Consider the following 21,327-nt stretch of genomic DNA (forward strand, 5'->3'; position numbering starts at 1 on the left):
GAGAACTGTTACATTGGCGGCCCGTGTCCATTGCTGCCCCCCTACTTCTGTTACGATTGCGAACATTATTAAATGAAGTACTATTACTACATTTTTTGCACTAGTACCGTCTTCAGTCTGTGTGCACTTATACATCTTCTTCTATTTATTAATCAGCTTATGCTATAAATGCTAGGCTGCCCTCTCACGACTTGCCTGAGCTTAGGTTTATAGTTTACCCCTTCAGTAATCTGCTATTTTTCACCTTCCTGACCCTGCCTAATTTTGCAAATCTGACATATGTCACATTATGTGGTAATAACTTTTTTAATGCTTTTATCCAAGAAAATCAGAGAATGTTTTTTCGTGACACATGAGACTTCATGTTAGTGGTAAATTTGAGTCGATATGTTTTACCCATATTTATATTTGAATTTCTTTGATTTTCAGACGGGTAGTGAAAATAGTTATTAATTAACATTCTCCATATGTCTGCTTCATGATGGCATCATTTTAGAAGGCTTAGAATTTTTGAAGCAATTTTTCTGAAAATTTCCGAAATCAAAGTACGAAATAAGTTCTGAGGGCTTAACCCTTTAGGTCTTTCACAAAAATTTAAGCAATATGCAGTTGAAATTTCAAGATTTCAAATATTTTTTTGCATATTTAGCATTTTAATCAAGTTTTCTTGTAATACAGCAAGGGTTAACAACAAAACAACCCTTGATATGTACTACCATGATTCTGTAGTTTACAGAATCCTCCCATAATGTGGTTGTAAACTGCTGTATGGGCACACCACAGGGCTCAGAAGAGAACGAGCACCATATGTTTTTTACAGGACAGATTTAGCTGTAATGGTTTTCGGCACCATGTTGCATATGAAGAGACCTTGAGGCACCCCCACAGTGGAAACCCCCAAAACGTGACCCTATTTTGGAAACTATATCCTTCACAGAATTTATTGAGGGGTGTAGATAATGTTTTGACCCCACAGGTGTTTCATAAAATATAGAAATACTTAGTTGCTGGATTACGGCAGGCAGTTCCGTCGCAATCTGTATGCAAATGGTTACCATTTGTAGAGGGATCCGGATGCGGATCCGTCTTACAAATGCATTGCAATACCGGATCCATCTCTCTGGGTTGTCATCCGGAAAAACAGATCCACATTTATCTTTTTCACATTTTTAAAGGTATGCGCAGACCGCAAAACCGGATCAGTTTTTTCCGGAATACTTGGGGCCAGATCCGGCATTAATGCATTTCAATGTAAAATAATGCAAGTGTTCTGGAATTTTGGATGGAGAAAATACTGCAGCATGCTGCGGTATTTTCTCCGTCCAAAAAACGTACAGTGACTGAACGGAAGACATCCTGATGAATACTGAACGGATTGCTCTCCATTCAGAATGCATTAGGATAAAACAAATCAGTTTTTTTCCGGTATTGAGCCCCTAGGACGGAACTCAATACCGGAAAACTTTAACGCAAGTGTGAAAGTACCCTTAGCTGTGAAAATGAAAAATTACATTACATTGCTTTAGTCCCTGTTTTTACATTTTCACAAGGGTTAAGAGGAGAAAAATGACCCAACAATTTCTTACTTATTTTCTCCTGAATATAATACGATGATACCAGGGGCGTAGCTAAAGGCTCATGGGCCTGGAGTTCAGCTTGGGCCACCCTTCTGTCAGTGCTTTGTGGCCAGGGGCAGAGAATCACATAGCCTACGTGGTGCCTGATGCAAAAAGTGAAACAGTAACCCCCCCAATGCTAAATTCTTGACCTAACCCCTTTCCCTCCAGCCAGAGGTGTAACTTGACCAGCATGCACTCTCTATAATTTGGGCCCCCTTAGGCTCCTCGGCCTGGTAGCGACTGCTAAATCTGTACCCCATATAGCTACGCCCATGCATGATACAATATGATATGTGGTCATAAACTGAACCTGTTCGGGCACACCACAGCACTTAGAAGAGAAAGAGAAGCATTTGCATACAAAAGCAGGGGCTCTGAGGTTAAATGAAAAAGGAACCCCCAAGAAGTCACCCTATTTTGAAAACATTAAACAATTACCCTAGGGCAGGGATGGCCAACCTGAGGCTCTCCAGCTGTTGCAAAACTACAACTCCCAGCATGTCCACACTGCCTACAGCTATCAGCCTACAGCAGGGCATGATGGGAGTTGTAGTTTTACAACAGCTGGAGAGCCGCAGGGTGGCCATTCCTACCCTAGGGTTATATATCCTATTTGTTCACACTAATTAAAACATTAATTTTATTATTTGTCTTAAAAGTAAACTTAGTCCAAAAAATATAGAAGAAACCCCGACCCCAGTAGCCCAAGTGTATAATTGGAATAGTATTGCTAATATTATTTTTCTGTGTGGAGAATGGTGAAATTAGCACTTCTCACAGTATTAGAATCACTGTGATGCACAAGGATGGTTCTGTAGTGATAGTATTGTTATATATATATATATATATATATATATATCCAACATATATCCAGCTAATATTGGTAGTATCAAAAGAGTCCCAAAAATATTTGGGGAAAACTAGAGTTTATTCAAACTCACAGTATTGATTCTCTGGGATAGTCTATTTATGCTGTCATACAGACAGACATAGCAGCGCTGGAGAGGGTTCAGAGAAGGGCAACTAAAGTAATATCTGGAATGGATGGACTACAGTACCCAGATAGATGATCAAAATTAGGGTTATTCACTTTAGAAAAAAAGACAACTCAGGGGAGATCTAATAACTACAGTATGTATAAATATATCAGGGGTCAGTACAGAGATCTTTCCCATCATCTATTTATCCCCAGGACTGTGACTGTGACAAGGGGACATCCTCTGCGTCTGGAGGAAAGAAGGTTTGTACACAAACATAGAAGAGGATTCTTTATGGTAAGAGCAGTGAGACTATGGAACGCTCTGCCTGAGGAGATGGTATTGGTGAGTTCACTAAAAGAGTTCAAGAGGATGTATTTCCGGAGTGTAATAATAGGCTATAGCTACTAGAGAGGGCTCGTTGATGCAGGGAGTTATTCTGATTGCCTGATTGGAGTCGGGAAGGAATTTTGGGGGTCATTTACCAGTTTTCTGGCATATAAACGTTGCACATTGCGGTGCAATGGCTATTTGCGCTGCAGTCTGTGACTTTTTCCCGCTCATGCCAGGTCTAAAAAAGAGGGCATAGCATGGGAGACCTGTCTCATTTATCGTTTTCTAAGCCTGTTATAAGCGTAGAAAATGGTCTATATTTAAAGGGTTTGTCTCACTTCAGCAAATAGCATTTATTATGTAGAGAAAGTTAAAACAAGCCACTTACTAATGTATTGTTATTATCCATATTGTTTCCTTTGCTGGCTGGATTCATTTTTCCTTCACATTATACACTGTTTGTTTCCATGGTTACGACCACTCTGCAATTCAGCAGCAGTGGCTGTACTTGCACATTATAGAAAAAGGGGGTGAATACATACACACATGCCACTTTTCTGTTTTCTATTTCTAAATAGTTTTTTTTAATATATGTTTCTTATTTCACTTCACCAACTTAGACTATTGTGTTCTGATCCACCACATACAATTCAGATTAACAAAACATTAAACTTAAGGCTGTAATGTAACAAAATCAGAAAAAAGTCAAGGGGGTGAATATTTTTTTCAAGGCACTGTATAAATAGGGAAAGTTAAATGACAAGGTAAAGATGTCAAACCAAACCATGTGTTGCCAGTCTCAAAGATCTCCTGCCACTCACTGTCGTGGGGACATCCGTATGTCTCGGTACGTCCGTGACACCACCCGGACTGGGCCACTATTTTGCCTTTTTGGCCTGGTTGACATAATCAATTATTTGACCCTTCTGATCTGTCAGAAGGAAGGAAAAATGAGACGCACAACGGATCCTGTCCAGTGGTGTATCTTGGTTTTGTGCTGCCCTAGGCGAGACTAAACTCGGGCACCCCCCCTAATATAAATTTGACCCACCCCTTCTCCCCCCTCTAACCACTCAACGGGTCCCAACCCCCTTACCCCATAAAACAACTAAGTAATAAATTACAGTAATTCACAAAAAATCTAAGTACTTACAGTTTTTGAAGACAGCAGGCTCAGGGATCAGTGCATTGGTGGCCGGGGCCTGGCCTCAGTGTTCACGGTGACTGTGTGCAGGATCCGTTCTGCACTTGGACGGCAACGCGCGGACACAAAAGGCAGGGGAGGTCGGGAGGAAGTCAGGAGTAGGAGGAAGTAAGTCTTTCAACTCCTTCACTATGCGGCGCCGGCGATACCGCTCGCATAGTGAAGGATTGGATCGGACAAGGAGCAATAAAAATATTTAGCATATTGTGTAACTATTACTAAGCAAACAAGGCATTTTGCCACCCCATTGGCAAGTGCCGCCCTAGGCAAATGCCTTGTTTGCCTTGTGATAGATACACCCCTGATCCTGTCTATGTAGCAGCCGTAAGGCCGTAATGACATGGTCCCTATTTTGCATCAGAATTGGCTTATGATTTGGTAGCCAAAAGCAGGAATGGGTACAAAACACAGAAGACATGCAAATATTCCATTCACATGTCATCTCTGTTTTGGATCCACTCCTGTTTTTTTGGCTTTAGCAATACTGATGGATTACTGACCAAATGCTCACAGAGTGAAGGCGGATGCTCAACAGACAGGATCCGTTTTTGGGGGTTATTGTTCTGACGGATCAGAGGAAGGGCAAAATAATCAGTGATGTCTAAACAAACTTACTGCTGACACCCTCTCCACTCTGTCAGGGGGCTCTACTTGTATAAGCGTTTAATAGAACAGGTTCTGTAGACATCTATGAGGAATTAGCTCACGACGGTGTAAAAGGAGTGCGCTCTTTTACGCTTTAGTAGGATCTTGGGCCTCTGCAAGGTTCTTAATACCTGGCACCAACATTGACCTGTAAGGCTAAGTTCACACTTGAGTTATTTGGTCAGTTTTGTGTGCAGTGATTCTAAGAGCGACGCCTGTCATCTAAATGTCATACTGACTCACAGTATTGTTTCACTACCACAGCAGACTTCCTATGTGTGTTTCTGTAATCACAGTGTTCTACACCACTCTACAGGCTCTCCGCAGCCAGGAAATAGCTGTTTTTTAACGCGATTTGCCACAAATAAATTTTATTGAATCAAATCTTTTTGGAAGATTCAGCGAACCGACCGAATCGAATTTTTGAGAAATTCGCTCATCTCTATCCATTAATACCATTTTGAAGTGCATATGACTTTGATGGCTCGATATTCGATTTTTGGGATGCAAGGTGACTAATAAAAACACGGCTGTTCTGGACCGTTTTTATTTATTTTTTATCGTGTTAATCTGATGGGTTAGATCAGTGGTCCATCTGGGCGTATGGTCGGTCAAAACATCATATTATAATGTACCTTTATAGGACAGCAAAATCTACTTTGTTTGCCTAATAAGCGAAAATAAAACTAATATAAGATCATAATGGCCTGTTATTTAGGGACATAACTACACTTTCCACCACTTCTGGCAAATATGTAGTTCGCTGGCCAATTCAGTGTGCCAACAGTGTTTTACTGTATGAGAGTTTAAAACTTGTGTGTGACTTGCCACAATGAAGAATTTACCGAAATAGTCTATCGTTCTAGTAAGACTAGGTCTAGAAGGTCTGAATCATGATATGAGTCATTGAAATCAGTGAGCCTCCCAGACATGAGCCTATGTGTAGATTGAACAGCTGTCAATGGATTAACAGAGGTGAAATAAATGGTATGCATTGTCTTGTTTAGTTTCACTTCCATTCTGTGTAATTAAGTAGAGCAACTGGTTGACTGCCATAAACAAACAATCAGGGTGGTACGGGAAAGGTTATTATTTTAGCAGAGAAAGCAGGAGGTGCCATGAAGATACCTGATGAAGGTGTGTGAAATGCCCCTTTCAATCAATTAAAGGTTGCAAAATCACATCCATTTCAACTAAGAAAGAAAAATACTCCACATAACAAAGCACTTTGCCAATACATGCTAATATATACTATATATACACATACCTACCCTTCCTTTCCTTTAAAGAAAGAAAAACCCACAATAGTCACTGAAATAACTTGAAACAAAAGTAATAATAAATAAAATAATTACTTAAAATCAACCGTAAAAAAAAAATCTGACATTGCTTTTGAAATGTGGTTCAACAGAATAATTTATAAAACAAACTAATGGCACCCTTTAATTAATATTTTGGTACACAAGCTTTTGAGGCAATCACTGCAATCAAGCGATTTTTGTAAGGGTGGGTCCCCACTAGCGTTAGGGATTCCGTTATGGCTTTCCGTTATAACCATGTTATAACGGAAAATAACGGAATGCCCAGACAGAATGCAAAATAGAAGCCTTTAAAAGACATTCTGTTTGCTTTCCGTCCTAATAGAAGTCTATGGAAAAGCATAACGGATCCGTCTGGGTCCTGTCGACAGGACTTTGTTCTCCATCTTGCTTAACGGGACCCAGACAGATCCGTTTTGATTCCCATAGACTTCTATTAGGACGGAGAGCAAACGGAATGCCCTTTAAAGGCTTTCGTTTTGCATTCCGTCATAATACAAGTCTATGGGCAGAAGAACGGATCCGTCCTTCCATCCTATGGATTCCATTATTTTCCGTTATAACCATGTTATAACGGAAAGCCATAACAGAATCCCTAACGCGAGTGTGAACCCTAACTCTCAACAAGACTTCTGCACACTCCTCAAGAGCAAACTGCTCCAGCTGTCTCAGATTTGAAGACTGCAGACTTCTGCATGCTGTATGTTTCAGCTCCTTCTACAGATGGTCAATAGGATTGACATCAGGGCTCATAGAAGGTCACTTGAGAACAGTCCAATGCTTTGCTCTTTTGTGTTTTGGGTCATTATCCTGTTGGAGGAACCATGACCTGCGACTGAGACCAAGCTTTTTTACATTAGCTCCAGAATGCCTTGATAGTTTTGAGATTTCATTGTACCCTGCACAGATTCAAAACACCTTGTGCCAGCCCCAAAACATAACTCAGCCTCCTCCATGTTTAATGGTAGGTAACATATACATAGTAACATAGTTTGTAAGGCTAAAAAAAGACATACGTCCACCCAGTTCAATGTTCTTTTCTTTGTATGCTTCCTTTTTGTATCTGTGAACATAGAGCTGATGTGACTTGCCGAAAAGCTCCAGTTTCGTCTCATCTGTCTAAAGGACATTCTCCCAGAATCTTTGCGGCTTGTCAGTATGCATTTTGGCAAATTCAGTCTCGCTTTTTTATGATTTGTTTTCAACAGTGGTTTCCTCCTCGTTCGTATTCCATTAAAGGTGTTCTCCGAGAATTAAGAAAATGAAAATACTTAAATATTACTTTATTATAAATATGTTCCCAAATACTTTTCGTTAGCTATAATGGTTCATTTTGTCTAGGGAGCAATCATTAGGAGAAATAAAATGGCCACCATCCTATTAGTACACACAGAACCTGTCCTAATCACACAGCAGGACAAGTTACTTTACAACACTGAGGTAAAGAGCTGCCTCATCTCTGCTCTGCTTGTCAGGGATTATGATCCTGAATACAGATGATAAGATCTTCAGCGGAATCTCTGTAGGAGTGGAGTTCATAAGGAGACATGAAGTACAGAAAGGATGGATAGGAGAGGTAATGTGGGGCTGTGGTAATGGAGACTGCATACAAGTGCTGCTCCTCATTATCTACACCCCCATACACAATATCCTCTCTGTACTTCATGTCTCCTCATGACCTCCATTTCTACAGAGATTCATCTGAACATCATATTAAACTGTATTCAGGATCATAATCCCTGACAACTAAGAGAGGAAGGTGGCGCAGCTCTTTAACTTGTGTGTACTAATAGGACGGCGGCCATGTTGTTTATCCTAATGATTGCTCCCAGGACAAACGAGCCATAATAACTAATGAAAGGTATTTGTGAATATATTTATAATTAAGTAATATTTAAGTATTTTAATTTTCTTAATTACCAGACAACCCCTTCAAGTCCACTTTAGCGATCTGACACTGATGTATCTTGACCTTGGAGTTTACCTGTAATCTCTTTGGAATTTGTTCTGGGATCTTTAGTTACCATTCATATTATCCGTCTCTTTAATTTGTCATCAATTTCCTTATGCGGCCACGTCCAAGGAGGTTGGCTACAGTCCCGTATACCTTAGGCTACTTTCACACTAGCGGCAGGAAGGATCCGACAGGCTGTTCAACATGTTTGTCTGTCATTTTCTTTCTAATCTCCTGAGACAACTCTCTCCTCGCTTTCTTCTGTCCTTGTTCAGTGTGGTACACACTATGATACCAAACAGCACAGTGACTACTTTTCACCCCTTAAATAGGCAGACTGACTGATTACAAGTTTGAAGACACCTATGATGATAATTATAGGACACACCTAGTTTAACATATTCCTATGGTCAAATTATTTTCAATATTTTCTAGGGGTACCATCATTTTTATCCAGGCCAGTTTTATTACTTTAATTTTAAAATTATTCTATTGAACCACAATTCAAAAGCAATGTTTGATTTTAATAAGCTGATTTTCAGTAAATAGTTTATTTCTTATTACTTTTGCCAGTTTCAAGTTATTTCAGTAACCGTTGTGGTCACTAAATCCACAGGGATTAATATGACCCACTCTTTGCAGCTAAAACAGCTTCCACCCTGGAAAGGCTTTCTACAAGATTTTTAAGTGTGCCTGTGGGAGTTTTTGCCAATTCATCCAGAAGAGCATATGAGAGGCTGCGGAATGAGAGGTCTTAGTTCATCCCAAATATATTCAATGGGGTTGGGGTTAGAGCTCTGTGTGGGCCAGTCATGTTCTTGCACATCCAACCATGCCTTTATGGACCTTTCTTTGTGCACAGTCATGTTGGAACAGAAAAGGGCCTTCCCCAAAACCGTTTCTACAAAGTTGTATAGCATACAACTGTCCAAAATCTAAGACCTGCATACAGCTGCTCGGCCATAAAAAACAATGCCATGAAGCTCCTGGAGCACAGCTTTTGTGCTGATCTTAATGCCAGAGCAGGTTTGAAACCCTACAGTAATTGAGTCAGAAGGGTGTTGGCAACTTTCATGTACTATGCACCTCAGCACTAGGTGACCCCGCTCTGTCACTGCATGTGATCTGCCACTTCATGACTGAGTTGTCTATCTGGTTCCTGAGCACTTCCACATTACAACAATACCCCTCACAGTTGATTGTGGAATATCTAGGAGAGAAGATATTTCATGAAATGACTTGCTACAATGGTGACATCCTATCACCACACTGAAATTCAGTGAGCTCTTCAGAACGACCTATTCTTTCACAAAAAGCTGTAATTTGGATGTCTGTAAATCTGTGGCAATAGGACACAATGAGATGATTAACAGGTGTGCCATTACTTTTGTCCATACAGTAAATACAGTATATATATATATATATATATACATATATATATACAGTACAGACCAAAAGTTTGGACACACCTTCTCATTCAAAGAGTTTTCTTTATTTTCATGACTATGAACACACTGAAGGCATTAAAACTATGAATTAACACATGTGGAATTATATACATAACAAAAAAGTGTGAAACAACTGAAAATATGTCATATTCTAGGTTCTTCAAAGTAGCCACCTTTTGCTTTGATTACTGCTTTGCACACTCTTGGCATTCTCTTGATGAGCTTCAAGAGGTAGTCACCTGAAATTGTTTTCACTTCACAGGTGTGCCCTGTCAGGTTTAATAAGTGGGATTTCTTGCCTTATAAATGGGGTTGGGACCATCAGTTGCGTTGTGGAGAAGTCAGGTGGATACACAGCTGATAGTCCTACTGAATAGACTGTTAGAATTTGTATTATGGCAAGAAAAAAGCAGCTAAGTAAATAAAAACTAGTGGCCATCGTTTAAGAAATGAAGGTCAGTCAGTCCAAAAAATTGGGAAAACTTTGAAAGTGTCCACAAGTGCAGTCACAAAAACCATCAAGCGCTACAAAGAAACTGGCTCACATGCGGATCGCCCCAGGAAAGGAAGACCAAGAGTCACCTCTGCTGCGGAGGATAAGTTCATCCGAGTCACCAGCCTCAGAAATCGCAGGTTAACAGTGTTGATCACGAATATTCGAATTGCGAATTTTAAACGCGAATATCGGCACTTCGAGAATTCACGAATATTTCAAATATCGCAAAATATATTCGTAATTGCGAATATTAAATTTTTGTGGAAATACCAGTCCATGCGAATTTTTATGCGAACATTTGTATGCGAATTTTATGCAAATTTTCGCAATCAAGAAAATAATGCCTGGAGATCATGAATTCGCGAATTCTTGAATATATGGCGAATATTCGCCCAAATATTCGCGAAATATCGCGAATTCGAATATTGCCCCTGCCGCTCATCACTAGTTAACAGCAGCTCAGATTAGAGACCAGGTCAATGCCACACAGAGTTCTAGCAGCAGACACATCTCTAGAACAACTGTTAAGAGGAGACTGTGTGAATCAGGCCTTCATGGTAGAATATCTGCTAGGAAACCACTGCTGAGGACGGGCAACAAGCAGAAGAGACTTGTTTGGGCTAAAGAACACAAGGAATGGACATTAGACCAGCGGAAATCTGTGCTTTGGTCTGATGAGTCCAAATTTGAGATCTTTGGTTCCAACCACTGTGTCTTTGTGCGACGCAGAAAATGTGAACGGATGGACTCTACATGCCTGGTTCCCACCGTGAAGCATGGGGGAGGAGGTGTGATGGTGTGGGGGTGCTTTGCTGGTGACACTGTTGGGGATTTATTAAAAATTGAATGCATACTGAACCAGCATGGCTACCACAGCATCTTGCAACAGCATGCTATTCCATCCGGTTTGCGTTTAGTTGGACCATAATTTATTTTTCAACAGGACAATGACCCCAAACACACCTCCAGGCTGTGTAAGGGCTATTTGACCATGAAGGAGAGTGATGGGGTGCTGCGCCAGATGACCTGGCCTCCACAGTCACCGGACCTGAACCCAATCGAGATGGTTTGGGGTGAGCTGGACCGCAGAGTGAAGGCAAAAGGGCCAACAAGTGCTAAGCATCTCTGGGAACTCCTTCAAGACTGTTGGAAGACCATTTCAGGTGACTACCTCTTGAAGCTCATCAAGAGAATGCCAAGAGTGTGCAAAGCAGTAATCAAAGCAAAAGGAGGCTACTTTGAAGAACCTAGAATATGACATATTTTCAGTTGTTTCACAATTTTTTATGTATATAATTCCGCATGTGTTAATTCATAGTTTTGATGCCTTCAGTGTGAATCTACAATTTTCATAGTCATGAAAATAAAGAAAACTCTTTGAATGAGAAGGTGTGTCCAAACTTTTGGTTTGTACTATATATATCTATATATATATATATGATTTAATAATTGTAATAATACAGCTGTGACAGTGAATTATGATGTAGTGATCGTTTGATGACCCTAAAGGGGGGGATTTTTTCACAAATTTATTTCAGGACCTTTAGCATTTTAACTCTTGAAGGGGAAATCCAGTCAAAATAAACGTATTAAATGCCATAGATTGGGGGTGCACAACCAGAGGAACAAGCTTATCTCTTGTCTATCTTCCAATTGTACTGAAAGCTGGCACTTGTCAAAATTAAGCTATATAGTTCTAATGCAGAGAATAGCGTGCTGTTAAGTGATCCTGATATTCAGCAAGTGCTCTATGGGTGACTTTGTGGCTGGCATTATTGAGGGCTTGTGGTTGGCACTCAGGGAGGTGGCTTTGAGGCATTAATATAGTGCGGGCTGTGCATGGAAGTCTCTGTGGCTGGCACTTATGTCGGTGGCCTATGGATGGCTTTATGATCACACTGGCTGTACCTGTTTTGGAGCATTGTAGCTGCTACTCTTAAAAAGGCAATGAGATTATCACTATCCCCATAGCCACGACTGTTGTGACTTGGCTCTCATTGGTATTACGGCACTATAGGTGTCATGTTATGGGGAATCTATTTTTTCCTATGCTAATTGTTTGGCAAAAGCTTTCCTAACTCCATGTCAATTCCATTTGCAGGTCTTTGAATTGTCTATGGAATATACCTAGGTACTGTATCTAGAATAACTAGGCGGGCTACAAGAAAGTTACGCAAATCTATTATTGAGTGCTTCGATTCTGTCACAGTAGGAACGAAGAGAAAGCTTATTCAGTCACTGATTAGGGATTACAGCTCCGGTAAATCCAATATCTTGGCAAAACTATGTTTTCAGGTCCACAAAAGGCTGTTCTTGGCAGGTTTGTCTGTTACAATACCTCAGCCCAACTTATGAACACTCAAATGTTCAAATGTTGTATGTGAAGTCTTGTATAGTGCATGTGTACTGTTCTGGATAGAAAGTCTTTGAAAGTATTCTGTAAAGTGGATTTATATCATATATATTCATTTTCAACAATTCAATATACAACAATTCACTTCTGTGTAATAATGCAATACCCTGTGACTTCATCTGTGCCATTCATTTTCATAGTGATATTTTCAGAGCTCAGAAGTTTGTACCTAATTTTGGAAAAATGTTGGAAAATATCTTCATGCCGGTATTTGAAGCAACAGTCAACCCAAATGCTAACAAAGAGCTCAGCGTGTTACTCAGACATGTAAGTCCGGTTCCTGAACACAAGTACAGAAATGCTCAACTTTGGGCATTTGGTTTATTATATATTAGTGACATTATGAGTGATTATTATGACTATCAAATACATACCATACATAAATATTTGATATTTATAGTCATAGATTGGTGAACTTCTTAAGGCTGGGTTTACACATTGCATACTTTTTGCAGAATTTCAGTAGCAAAATTCCTCAACAATGTAACAGTCAGGTTTTAACAAAACCCATTCATTTATGGCATAAAAAAAAAAATCAACAGTGGATTGTTGACATGCTAAATCCACTCCAAAACTTACAATGGAATCTGAATATAATGCAGATTTCTATACTGGTCCAACAGTGTTATAGTATGCAATGTGTGAACTCGGCCTTTAAATTATATGTATAGGCTCTATGACTGCATATTAATTACAACACTCTTGTATTCCTATGTAATACTGTAGATAACTGGCTTTGACAGTGTGGATGATGAGTCTAAACACAGTGGTCACATGTTTTCATCAAAGAGTCCACTTCCCCAGGAATGGACCATTGAGAAGAACCCATCGTATACTTATTATATCTACTACATGTATGCCAACATCAGAGTGCTGAACAACCTGAGGAGGTACGACTCAAGGCCAACTACACGTATTCTTTATTATAAATTATGTTGAGCATATATCTCCAAATTCCATCTTACATATAATGCCAAATATGAGTACACTGTGTAATAGATAATGTTGTGAACAAAGATGCCATTTTAAAGCCCTTGTAGACAGGCCAATGAATGGCTAAACAAACATTCCTATGAGGGTTTGTTCCCGATCATTGCCCTGTGATCAGCGGACAAACAAGCAAAAGCTAAATTCTCATTAGTCATATTGTCATGAACTAGGGAGTAGGGAAGAGGAAGTGCACCCACGCCCCTGTCCCTGCCTACTTACACTACCCGTCCTAAGCGACAGGGCATAACTGGTCGACGGTCCCTAACCTCTATAAGTTCAGAGAGGCAGAGTGGACAGAGACAGAATATAGCCAGGCACAGGCAGTAGAAGGGAACCATGCAGATGGATCCAAAGTCACGTAAAGTGTCATGAGCAATACTGAAATGCCAGAGATAAACACTAACGTAGGCGAACAGGGGTAACAAGGAAGGTAACCAACACACCTAGGGTCAAACCAGGATGTCACGTAAATACACAAGGAATAGCATGGACGGGTCAGAGTACAAGCCGAGGGTCAAACTTGGAGGTCACGTCAGTACACAAAAGCAGGTGAGGTCGGGTCAGGAACAAAAGCCAAGGGTCAAAATCCAGAGTAGCAGAAGCACTGAGTAGTAGCAGTTAAGCACAGGACCAAAATCGCAGACAACCTGTGGCCAGCAGGCTGCCTGTATAAATAGTGAAAGGCTAAGGTCATGTGACGTGGCCAGCGTCACATGACCCGCTCAGACACAGAAGCCGAGCACCGAGTGGCCAGCTCGGTGCTCAGCCTGATACTGTTGCCAGGGGAGCAGAGAACGCCGACCGCACAGACAGCAGGAGCGCGGTCGGGTCTGCTCCTCCCCCTGTTACCTGGGAGACGGGGACGCCATGTGCGTCGTCGCTCAGGGAGAGAGGCAGGATGCTGGTGGCGCAGCACAGAAAGATCGCGTTGCTGGCGCCCTGTGACACATATCTTTTATGTGGGCAGGAGCTCATGCCCTTGAGTAATCAGAGGACCTACTCCCCACAATATGCAGACTGTACGAGGATGTACAATCATACAGTACAACAATTGCTTCATTAAAATATACTAAACGAGTGCCATTCAACATGATATGGCAGATTATCTATTTGTCTTAGACCCTGCACATGGGTACTAATAATCCAGGCACAGAAACTTGTACATAAAGGATCAGAAGCAAACATGGACAGAATAGACAGAACTGGTAGAATGGGATGCAATTGGCATGTTGTCATTATCATACATTGTATGTTTATCACTGTGTTAAAGTGGCACTATTGAAGGCAACAAATAATTGCATTAGGCTTGTCAGTAAAAGCAAAAAAGGAAGAGACCACTGTGGTACTCAGCAGAAGTGGGCAAAATCATTAAAAACAAAAAGATAGCATTTAGTAATTATTAAAAAAAACAAAATGAGGATGACACGGAAATGTATAAGATTAGGCAGAGAGAGGCCAAGCAAGTTCTAAGAGCTTCTAAAGCACCGGCAGAAGAGAAATTAGCTCTGTCAGTGAAAAAAGGTGAGACTTTCTTCAGATACATAAATTAAAAAAGGAAATTAAAACAAGGAATTACCAAATTAAAAACAAAAGAAGGAAGGTATATGGAAGAAGATAAAGAACTAGTTGACTGCCTCAATTAATACTTCTGTTCTATTTTTACAAAGGAAAATGAATGAAAAGGACCTCAGTTAGGGAGGAAGACTAATGAATATTTAGATTCATATGTCTTTACAGAGTAAGAGGTTCTAAGTCAGCTGTCTAAAATTATTACAAATAAGTCACAGGGGCCAGATGGAATACACCCAAAGCTATTAAAAGAGCTTAGCGGTGTACTACCAAAACCGAACAGATTAATTTAACCAATCACTGGTAACAGGAGTTGTCCCAAAAGATTGGAATTTCAGCAAATGTTGTGCCCATTCACAAGAAAGGTAGTAGGGAGGAATCGGGCACCCATAGGCCAGTAGGCCTGACATCAATAGTGGGGAAATTAATGGAAACCATACTTAAGGAGAGGTTGTGGAACATCTGAAATCCCATGGATTGAAAGATAAAAAACAGCATTGGTTTACTTCAGGGAGATCATGTCAAACTAATCTTATTGTTTTTTTGATTGGGTGACTAAAATAATAGATGGCGGAGGTGCAGTAGACATCGCTTATCTAGACTTTAGTAAGGCTTTTGATACTGTCCCACATAGAAGGCTTATCAATAAATTGCAGTCTTTGTGCTTGGACTCCCATATTGTTGAATGGATTAGGCAGTGGCTGAGGGACCGACAACAGAGGGTTGTAGTCAATGGAGTATATTCAGACCATGGTCTTGTTACCAGTGGATTACCTCAGGGATCTGTTCTGGGACCCATATTGTTTAATATCTTTATCAGCAAAATTGCATAAGGCCTCGATGGTAAGGTGTGTCTTTTTGCTGATGACACAAAGATTTGTAACAGGGTTGATGTTCCTGGAGGGATACACCAAATGGAAAAGGATTTAGGAAAACTAGAGGAATGGTCAAAAATCTGGCAACTAAAATTTTATGTTGATAAGTGCAAGATAATGCACCTGGGACGTAAAAACCCAAGAGCAGAATATAAAATCAGTAATACAGTCCTAACCTCAGTGTCTGAGGAAAGGGATTTAGGGATCATTATTTCAGAAGACTTAAAGGTAGGCAGACAATGTCATAGAGCAGCAGGAAATGCTAGCAGAATGCTTGGGTGTATAGGGAGAGGCATTACCAGTAGAAAGAGGGAGGTGCTCATGCCGCTCTACAGAGCACTAGTGAGACCTAATTTGGAGTATTGTGCTCAGTACTGGAGACCTTATCTCCAGAAGGATATTGATACTTTGGAGAGAGTTCAGAGAAGAGCTACTAAACTAGTACATGGATTGCAGGGTAAAACTTACCAGGAAAGATTAAAGGACCTTAACATGTATAGCTTGGAAGAAAGACGAGACAGAGGGAATATGATAGAAACTTTTAAATACATAAAGGGAATCAACAAGGTAAAATAGGAGAGAATATTTAAAAGAAGAAAAACTGCTACAAGAGGACATAGTTTTAAATTAGAGGGGCAAAGGTTTAAAAGTAATATCAGGAAGTATTACTTTACTGAGAGAGTAGTGGATGCATGGAATAGCCTTCCTGCAGAAGTGGTAGCTGCAAATACAGTGAAGGAGTTTAGGCATGCATGGGATAGGCATAATGCCATCCTTCATATAAGAGAGGGCCAGGGGCTATTCATAGTATTTAGTATATTGGGCAGACTAGATGGGCCAAATGGTTCTTATCTGCCGACACATTCTATGTTTCTATTTATAAACAAAAGACAAGAATTGACATAAAACAATAAAAGAACATACATTTACAATTTCACCTCTCTGCCACCTTCAACACCACTGCTTTGATCCTCACTGTCGCTGCAGTCCTTATGTCATCATCTTGGCTGCAGCATTGATGCGCCCGTATACCTCAGACACCAGTGCAGCCAATCACTGGGCTCAGCAGTATACAGCACATGAGTGCTTTGTGATGCTTATAGTTCCTTGCGTAGGTGTACACAGTATATGCTTTGATTGTGCCTTATTTATAATAAAACATAACATCCACATAAGATCTGATTAATATTCAATGTACTAGTGCTCGCATGCTTGAACTGGGACTTGTAGTACTATTGGAGACTCACTTTGCTATGGGCTCCTCTTAGAATGTTCCGTTGTCTAATTTACTGTGCCCAGTAAGGTGACTTCTTTATATATTGTCTTAATATATTGACTTGGTATATTTGCCTATGTTGGTAGTGGTTCAGGTTATTACTCACAAATCCTGCAGCGCTGATCCTCCTTCTATATCTCAGTCAGCTGCCCGCTCTGCTGTATGCCGGCTTGAATAGCTTTCTCACGCATGCGTTGTTGTAGAGCGTGGAAGGCAAAACCAACTTAGATGCACTTGTGTAGATTATCCTTAAATATTAGTGTACACCTTCAATCTTTTACAGGCCGTTACTATTGGTAGGAACGGACATTTTCTTTTTGCTTTCTATGTTATATTCACTAATTGGTAGTTGGTGGGCTGTGCTCCAGTATATTATACTGGTGAGCATCTCTGATATTTGATTCAATTACGGTAGTTAATTTATGACTGTTCCTGTCTTTGGGGACCTTTTTTCATAACTTAAACAATCACTCTGATGCCCATGCAAACTGTGTTTCTTTAAGCCCCATTTTTGGGATAAGGCTATTGATTTTTAGATTTTTCATTTATTTCGTCTTTGCTTTTTATTTTCTGCTCAGGGTAGAAACACACATGATCTGTGTGTTCTCTGCTTGCGCCCATATTCAGATCATTGATAACAGTAAATTCGATAATGGAACATTTGATCTGTTACATCATTCACTTTATATTTACAAACCCTAGTTGTTCCAGAATTAGAATTACTACTTTGAGCCATCACTTTTTTTTGGACTGGAATCCAAAACTGGACTGCATACTCATGATTTGGGCACACGAGTGTTTTTTTAAAGGGGTAAAATAATACTTCCCAAAATCTTGATGGCGTTAGAGGCAGCAATCTCACGTTGCATCTTATAATTAAGTGTATTGTTAACAATTACAACCAAATTCTTCTCTACTGTAAGCTTGCCTAAATGTTATTCATTGCATACAGGTAGTGTTGAGCGAATTGAACCCAAACAAATCGACTTAGATCCGAATTTCAGGAAAAAATTGATTTTCTGCAAGCCAATACTCACCTCATCCATTTGTGCGTGAAGAGGCCATCGCAGCCATCTTGATTGCAGAAACCATGCCAAATCTTGTGTGGGGTGACATATGACCTCACCACGTCATTGCGCTGGACTGGTGCGGTGATGTCATCAGTGATGACGTCACAACACCCTGCCATCGTAATGAAGTCATCATGTCTTCAATCAAGATGGCTGCGACGGCCTCTATGCGAGCAAAGGGATAAGGTCAGTATTTATTTTTTACCCTGATTAACCCCTGAAAGGCCAAAATTGTAGGCTCAGCTGCTGCAGTCAGCGACGAACGAGGCATCTGAGGGGTTCAAAGACGTTGAAAGGGGGGGCCAGATCGCCATTCCCCGTCATCACGCCTAAATACAAAGGAATGAGCTTACCCTAATTAACCCATGAAAGGCCAAATTTATGCCTCAGATGCTGCAGTCAGCGATAAACATGGCATCTGAGGGGTTTAATGACGGGGGGCACGATCGCCATCCCAAGTCATGACGCCTGTTACATTCAAAGGAATGAGCTTCATGGCAAAGTAATTCATCACAAATAAAATTTATTTGTGAAATTCGGTGAAGTAGCCAAATTTTGCATAACTTCAGTCATCTGTACATACAGGTATATGCAGATAGGAAACAGATCAGTCGAGATGAGAACTGTAAGTAGGATTTTCACAGCCATGGACTGATTATTTCCTTCTCATGTCACAGCACAGGGTATTGTATGCTATGGGAACAGTGCCAGGTCATCAGCAGGTTCAATTACATGAGGCAGATGGTAAATGGTTAATGACTGTGTTACTTTCATTTGCAATTGCTCTGCATCCAGCACATAATACTAGCAATCCCATGATCTTCCAGTTGGTGTCACTTTTCATTAACACACAATTTTGTTTGTGCAGAATTTAAGACTAACAGATGAAAAAGTAAAAAAAATATATACTTCTTAGGCCTCATGCACATGACCGTTGTTTTGGTCCGCATCCGAGCCGCAGTATTTGCAGCTTGGATGCGGACCTGTTAACTTCAATGGGGCCACAAAAGATGCAGACAGCACTCTGTATGCTGTCCGCATGTGTTGCTCCGTTCCGTAGTCCGCAAAAAAAATACAAACTGTCCTATTCTTGTCCATTTTGCGGACAAGAATAGGCAGCTATATTAATGGCTGTCCGCGCCGTTCCGCAAATTGGCTACAGGCTACATGCACACAAACGTTGTTTGTTTCCGTGTCCGTTCCGTTTTTTTGGGCGGATAGGATACAGACCCATTCATTTCAATGGGTCCGCAAAAATCGTGTGTTTGTAGCCATGCGGACCGCAAAACAGATACGGTCGTGTGCAGGTAGCCTAAAGCAGACATATGTATAAATTATATATTTATGTATTGGCCAAGTGGAAAATATATTTGAGGCCTTTATCTTACTGCCATTGTTTTGACGTGCTACTTTAATGATGACATGCTATATAGACTCCATATAGATACATATCAATTTATTACATACACATATATTTTAGGATTATCATGGGTTATTGTTGTATTGTAAGTGTTGAATTCAAAAGGCTTTCTAAATAATTTCTCAGTACCTGCAAGTTGCAACACTGATTGGGATATTTATACACACTCTTTATATACAGTATATCCCTGCATTAAAAGGGGTTTTCTGGTACCTAGGTATTGATGGCCTATCCTCAATATAGATCATCATTATTATCAGATCAGTGGGTGTCCAACACCCGAAACCCCCAGTGGTCAGCTGTTTTGGGCAGCTGCTGCCACTGGAACTATATAGTGGACTGAAGGCACTTCTGTGTAGTTTCTGGTGCAGACGTACTGCAGATCAGCTGCCATTCTGCTTCTCGCTCCATCCACTGTATAGTTTCCAGCACCAGCTGATCTGTGGTAGTGCCTGCTGTTGGACGCCCACCAGTTTGATATTCATGAAATGGTACCATGAACTGTGACGAAAATAAGCAACTTCAGTCTGAAATATTTGCACATCCTAGCTGTAGCACACAAATATAGAAATGTGCACTGAAATTCATTCCACCCTAATGCTAAATGCACACTGTGTTATCTGTGTCTCTGTATAAATAAGTTAGGGTGGGACTGTGCTGTCACCTGGTTTAGGGCCTCTAAACCACCAGTATGGCATTATGCACCTTAGGCCTCTTTCACAAGAGCGTGACGGATTAGGTCCGGATGCGTTCAGGGTGCGCTCAGTGAAACTCGCACCATTTTGCAAGCAAGTTTAGTCAGTTTTGCTCGTGTGAAAGGGGCCTTAGTCCAAACCTGACCACAGCAAACCAATCCATTCCTGGATTAGTTTGCTGTGGTCCTTTCCCTTCCTGCCTGAATGCTCTTTTAAACTGTCTTCACTCTCCAATACATTTATCTAGTGTAAATACTAGACAGGGAGGAGGGGTGCAGCTGTAGTATCTCACCCTCAGTGTGTATCGTATGCTATATGCAGAGAAATCAAGACTTCTGTACAACTGTCTAAGGAGTTGTTAAGCATTAACGGTACTGTTTGTTAGGATACAGAAAAACCTCAAAGCACAATGGGGTAGGTAACATAAAAAGGGTTGACCACCATTTGGTATGTTTTTGGCAAACTCCCCTCCTCTCCAGACCTGCAAAGGGGAAGCATATTTGCCTGTTTTCCACTGCTGGATTGCAGCTTCTTTGCTCCTCGCCCTTGGCTCCCTTGCTTCGGTCACCACTGCAGTTGGACAATCTCATCTGCTTTGACACCACTGCAGTTGGACAATCTCATCTGCTTTGACACCACTGCAGTTGGACAAAGGGGTGACTAGTCTCCCTTGTGTCATATGACAAATTTACCTGATGCAAGGGAAGCAGGTCACTGCTGCAGCCAGTGACTGGCTGCAGTGGCGTCAAAGCAGATATTGACAGTGGGGACCGGAACAAGGCAGCCGAGGATGGGGAGTGAAATAACTGGGACCCAGCAGCTGGGAGCAGGTAAGTATGCTTCCCTTTTGCAGGTCCGGTCATGAGGGGCTTTGCCAAAAATCCACTAAAAAGTGTCCAATCCCTTTAAGGCCATGTTTACACTACACATCTATTTGGTGTAGGCACTGGGAATTTTCCAAGCACATACTCATATGTATCTGTAAGGTCCAATTCTTCCAACAAATTCCAAAAGAGTGACCTTT

The 21,327-nt window shown here is 40.8% G+C and overlaps 1 protein-coding gene across 1 annotated transcript in view; it reads left to right on the top strand.

Moving 5' to 3' along the window:
* AMPD1 (adenosine monophosphate deaminase 1) overlaps positions 1-21,327 on the top strand; it is a 142,780-nt gene that overhangs the window by 95,254 nt on the left and 26,199 nt on the right. The window contains exons 10-11 of the mRNA XM_044288504.1: positions 12,549-12,675; positions 13,135-13,298. Of these exons, the coding sequence (XP_044144439.1) occupies positions 12,549-12,675; positions 13,135-13,298 (291 nt within the window). The remainder of the gene's footprint in view (positions 1-12,548; positions 12,676-13,134; positions 13,299-21,327) is intronic.

Source organism: Bufo gargarizans, chromosome 3 (genome assembly GCF_014858855.1).
Source record: "Bufo gargarizans isolate SCDJY-AF-19 chromosome 3, ASM1485885v1, whole genome shotgun sequence".
Lineage (NCBI taxonomy): Eukaryota > Metazoa > Chordata > Amphibia > Anura > Bufonidae > Bufo > Bufo gargarizans.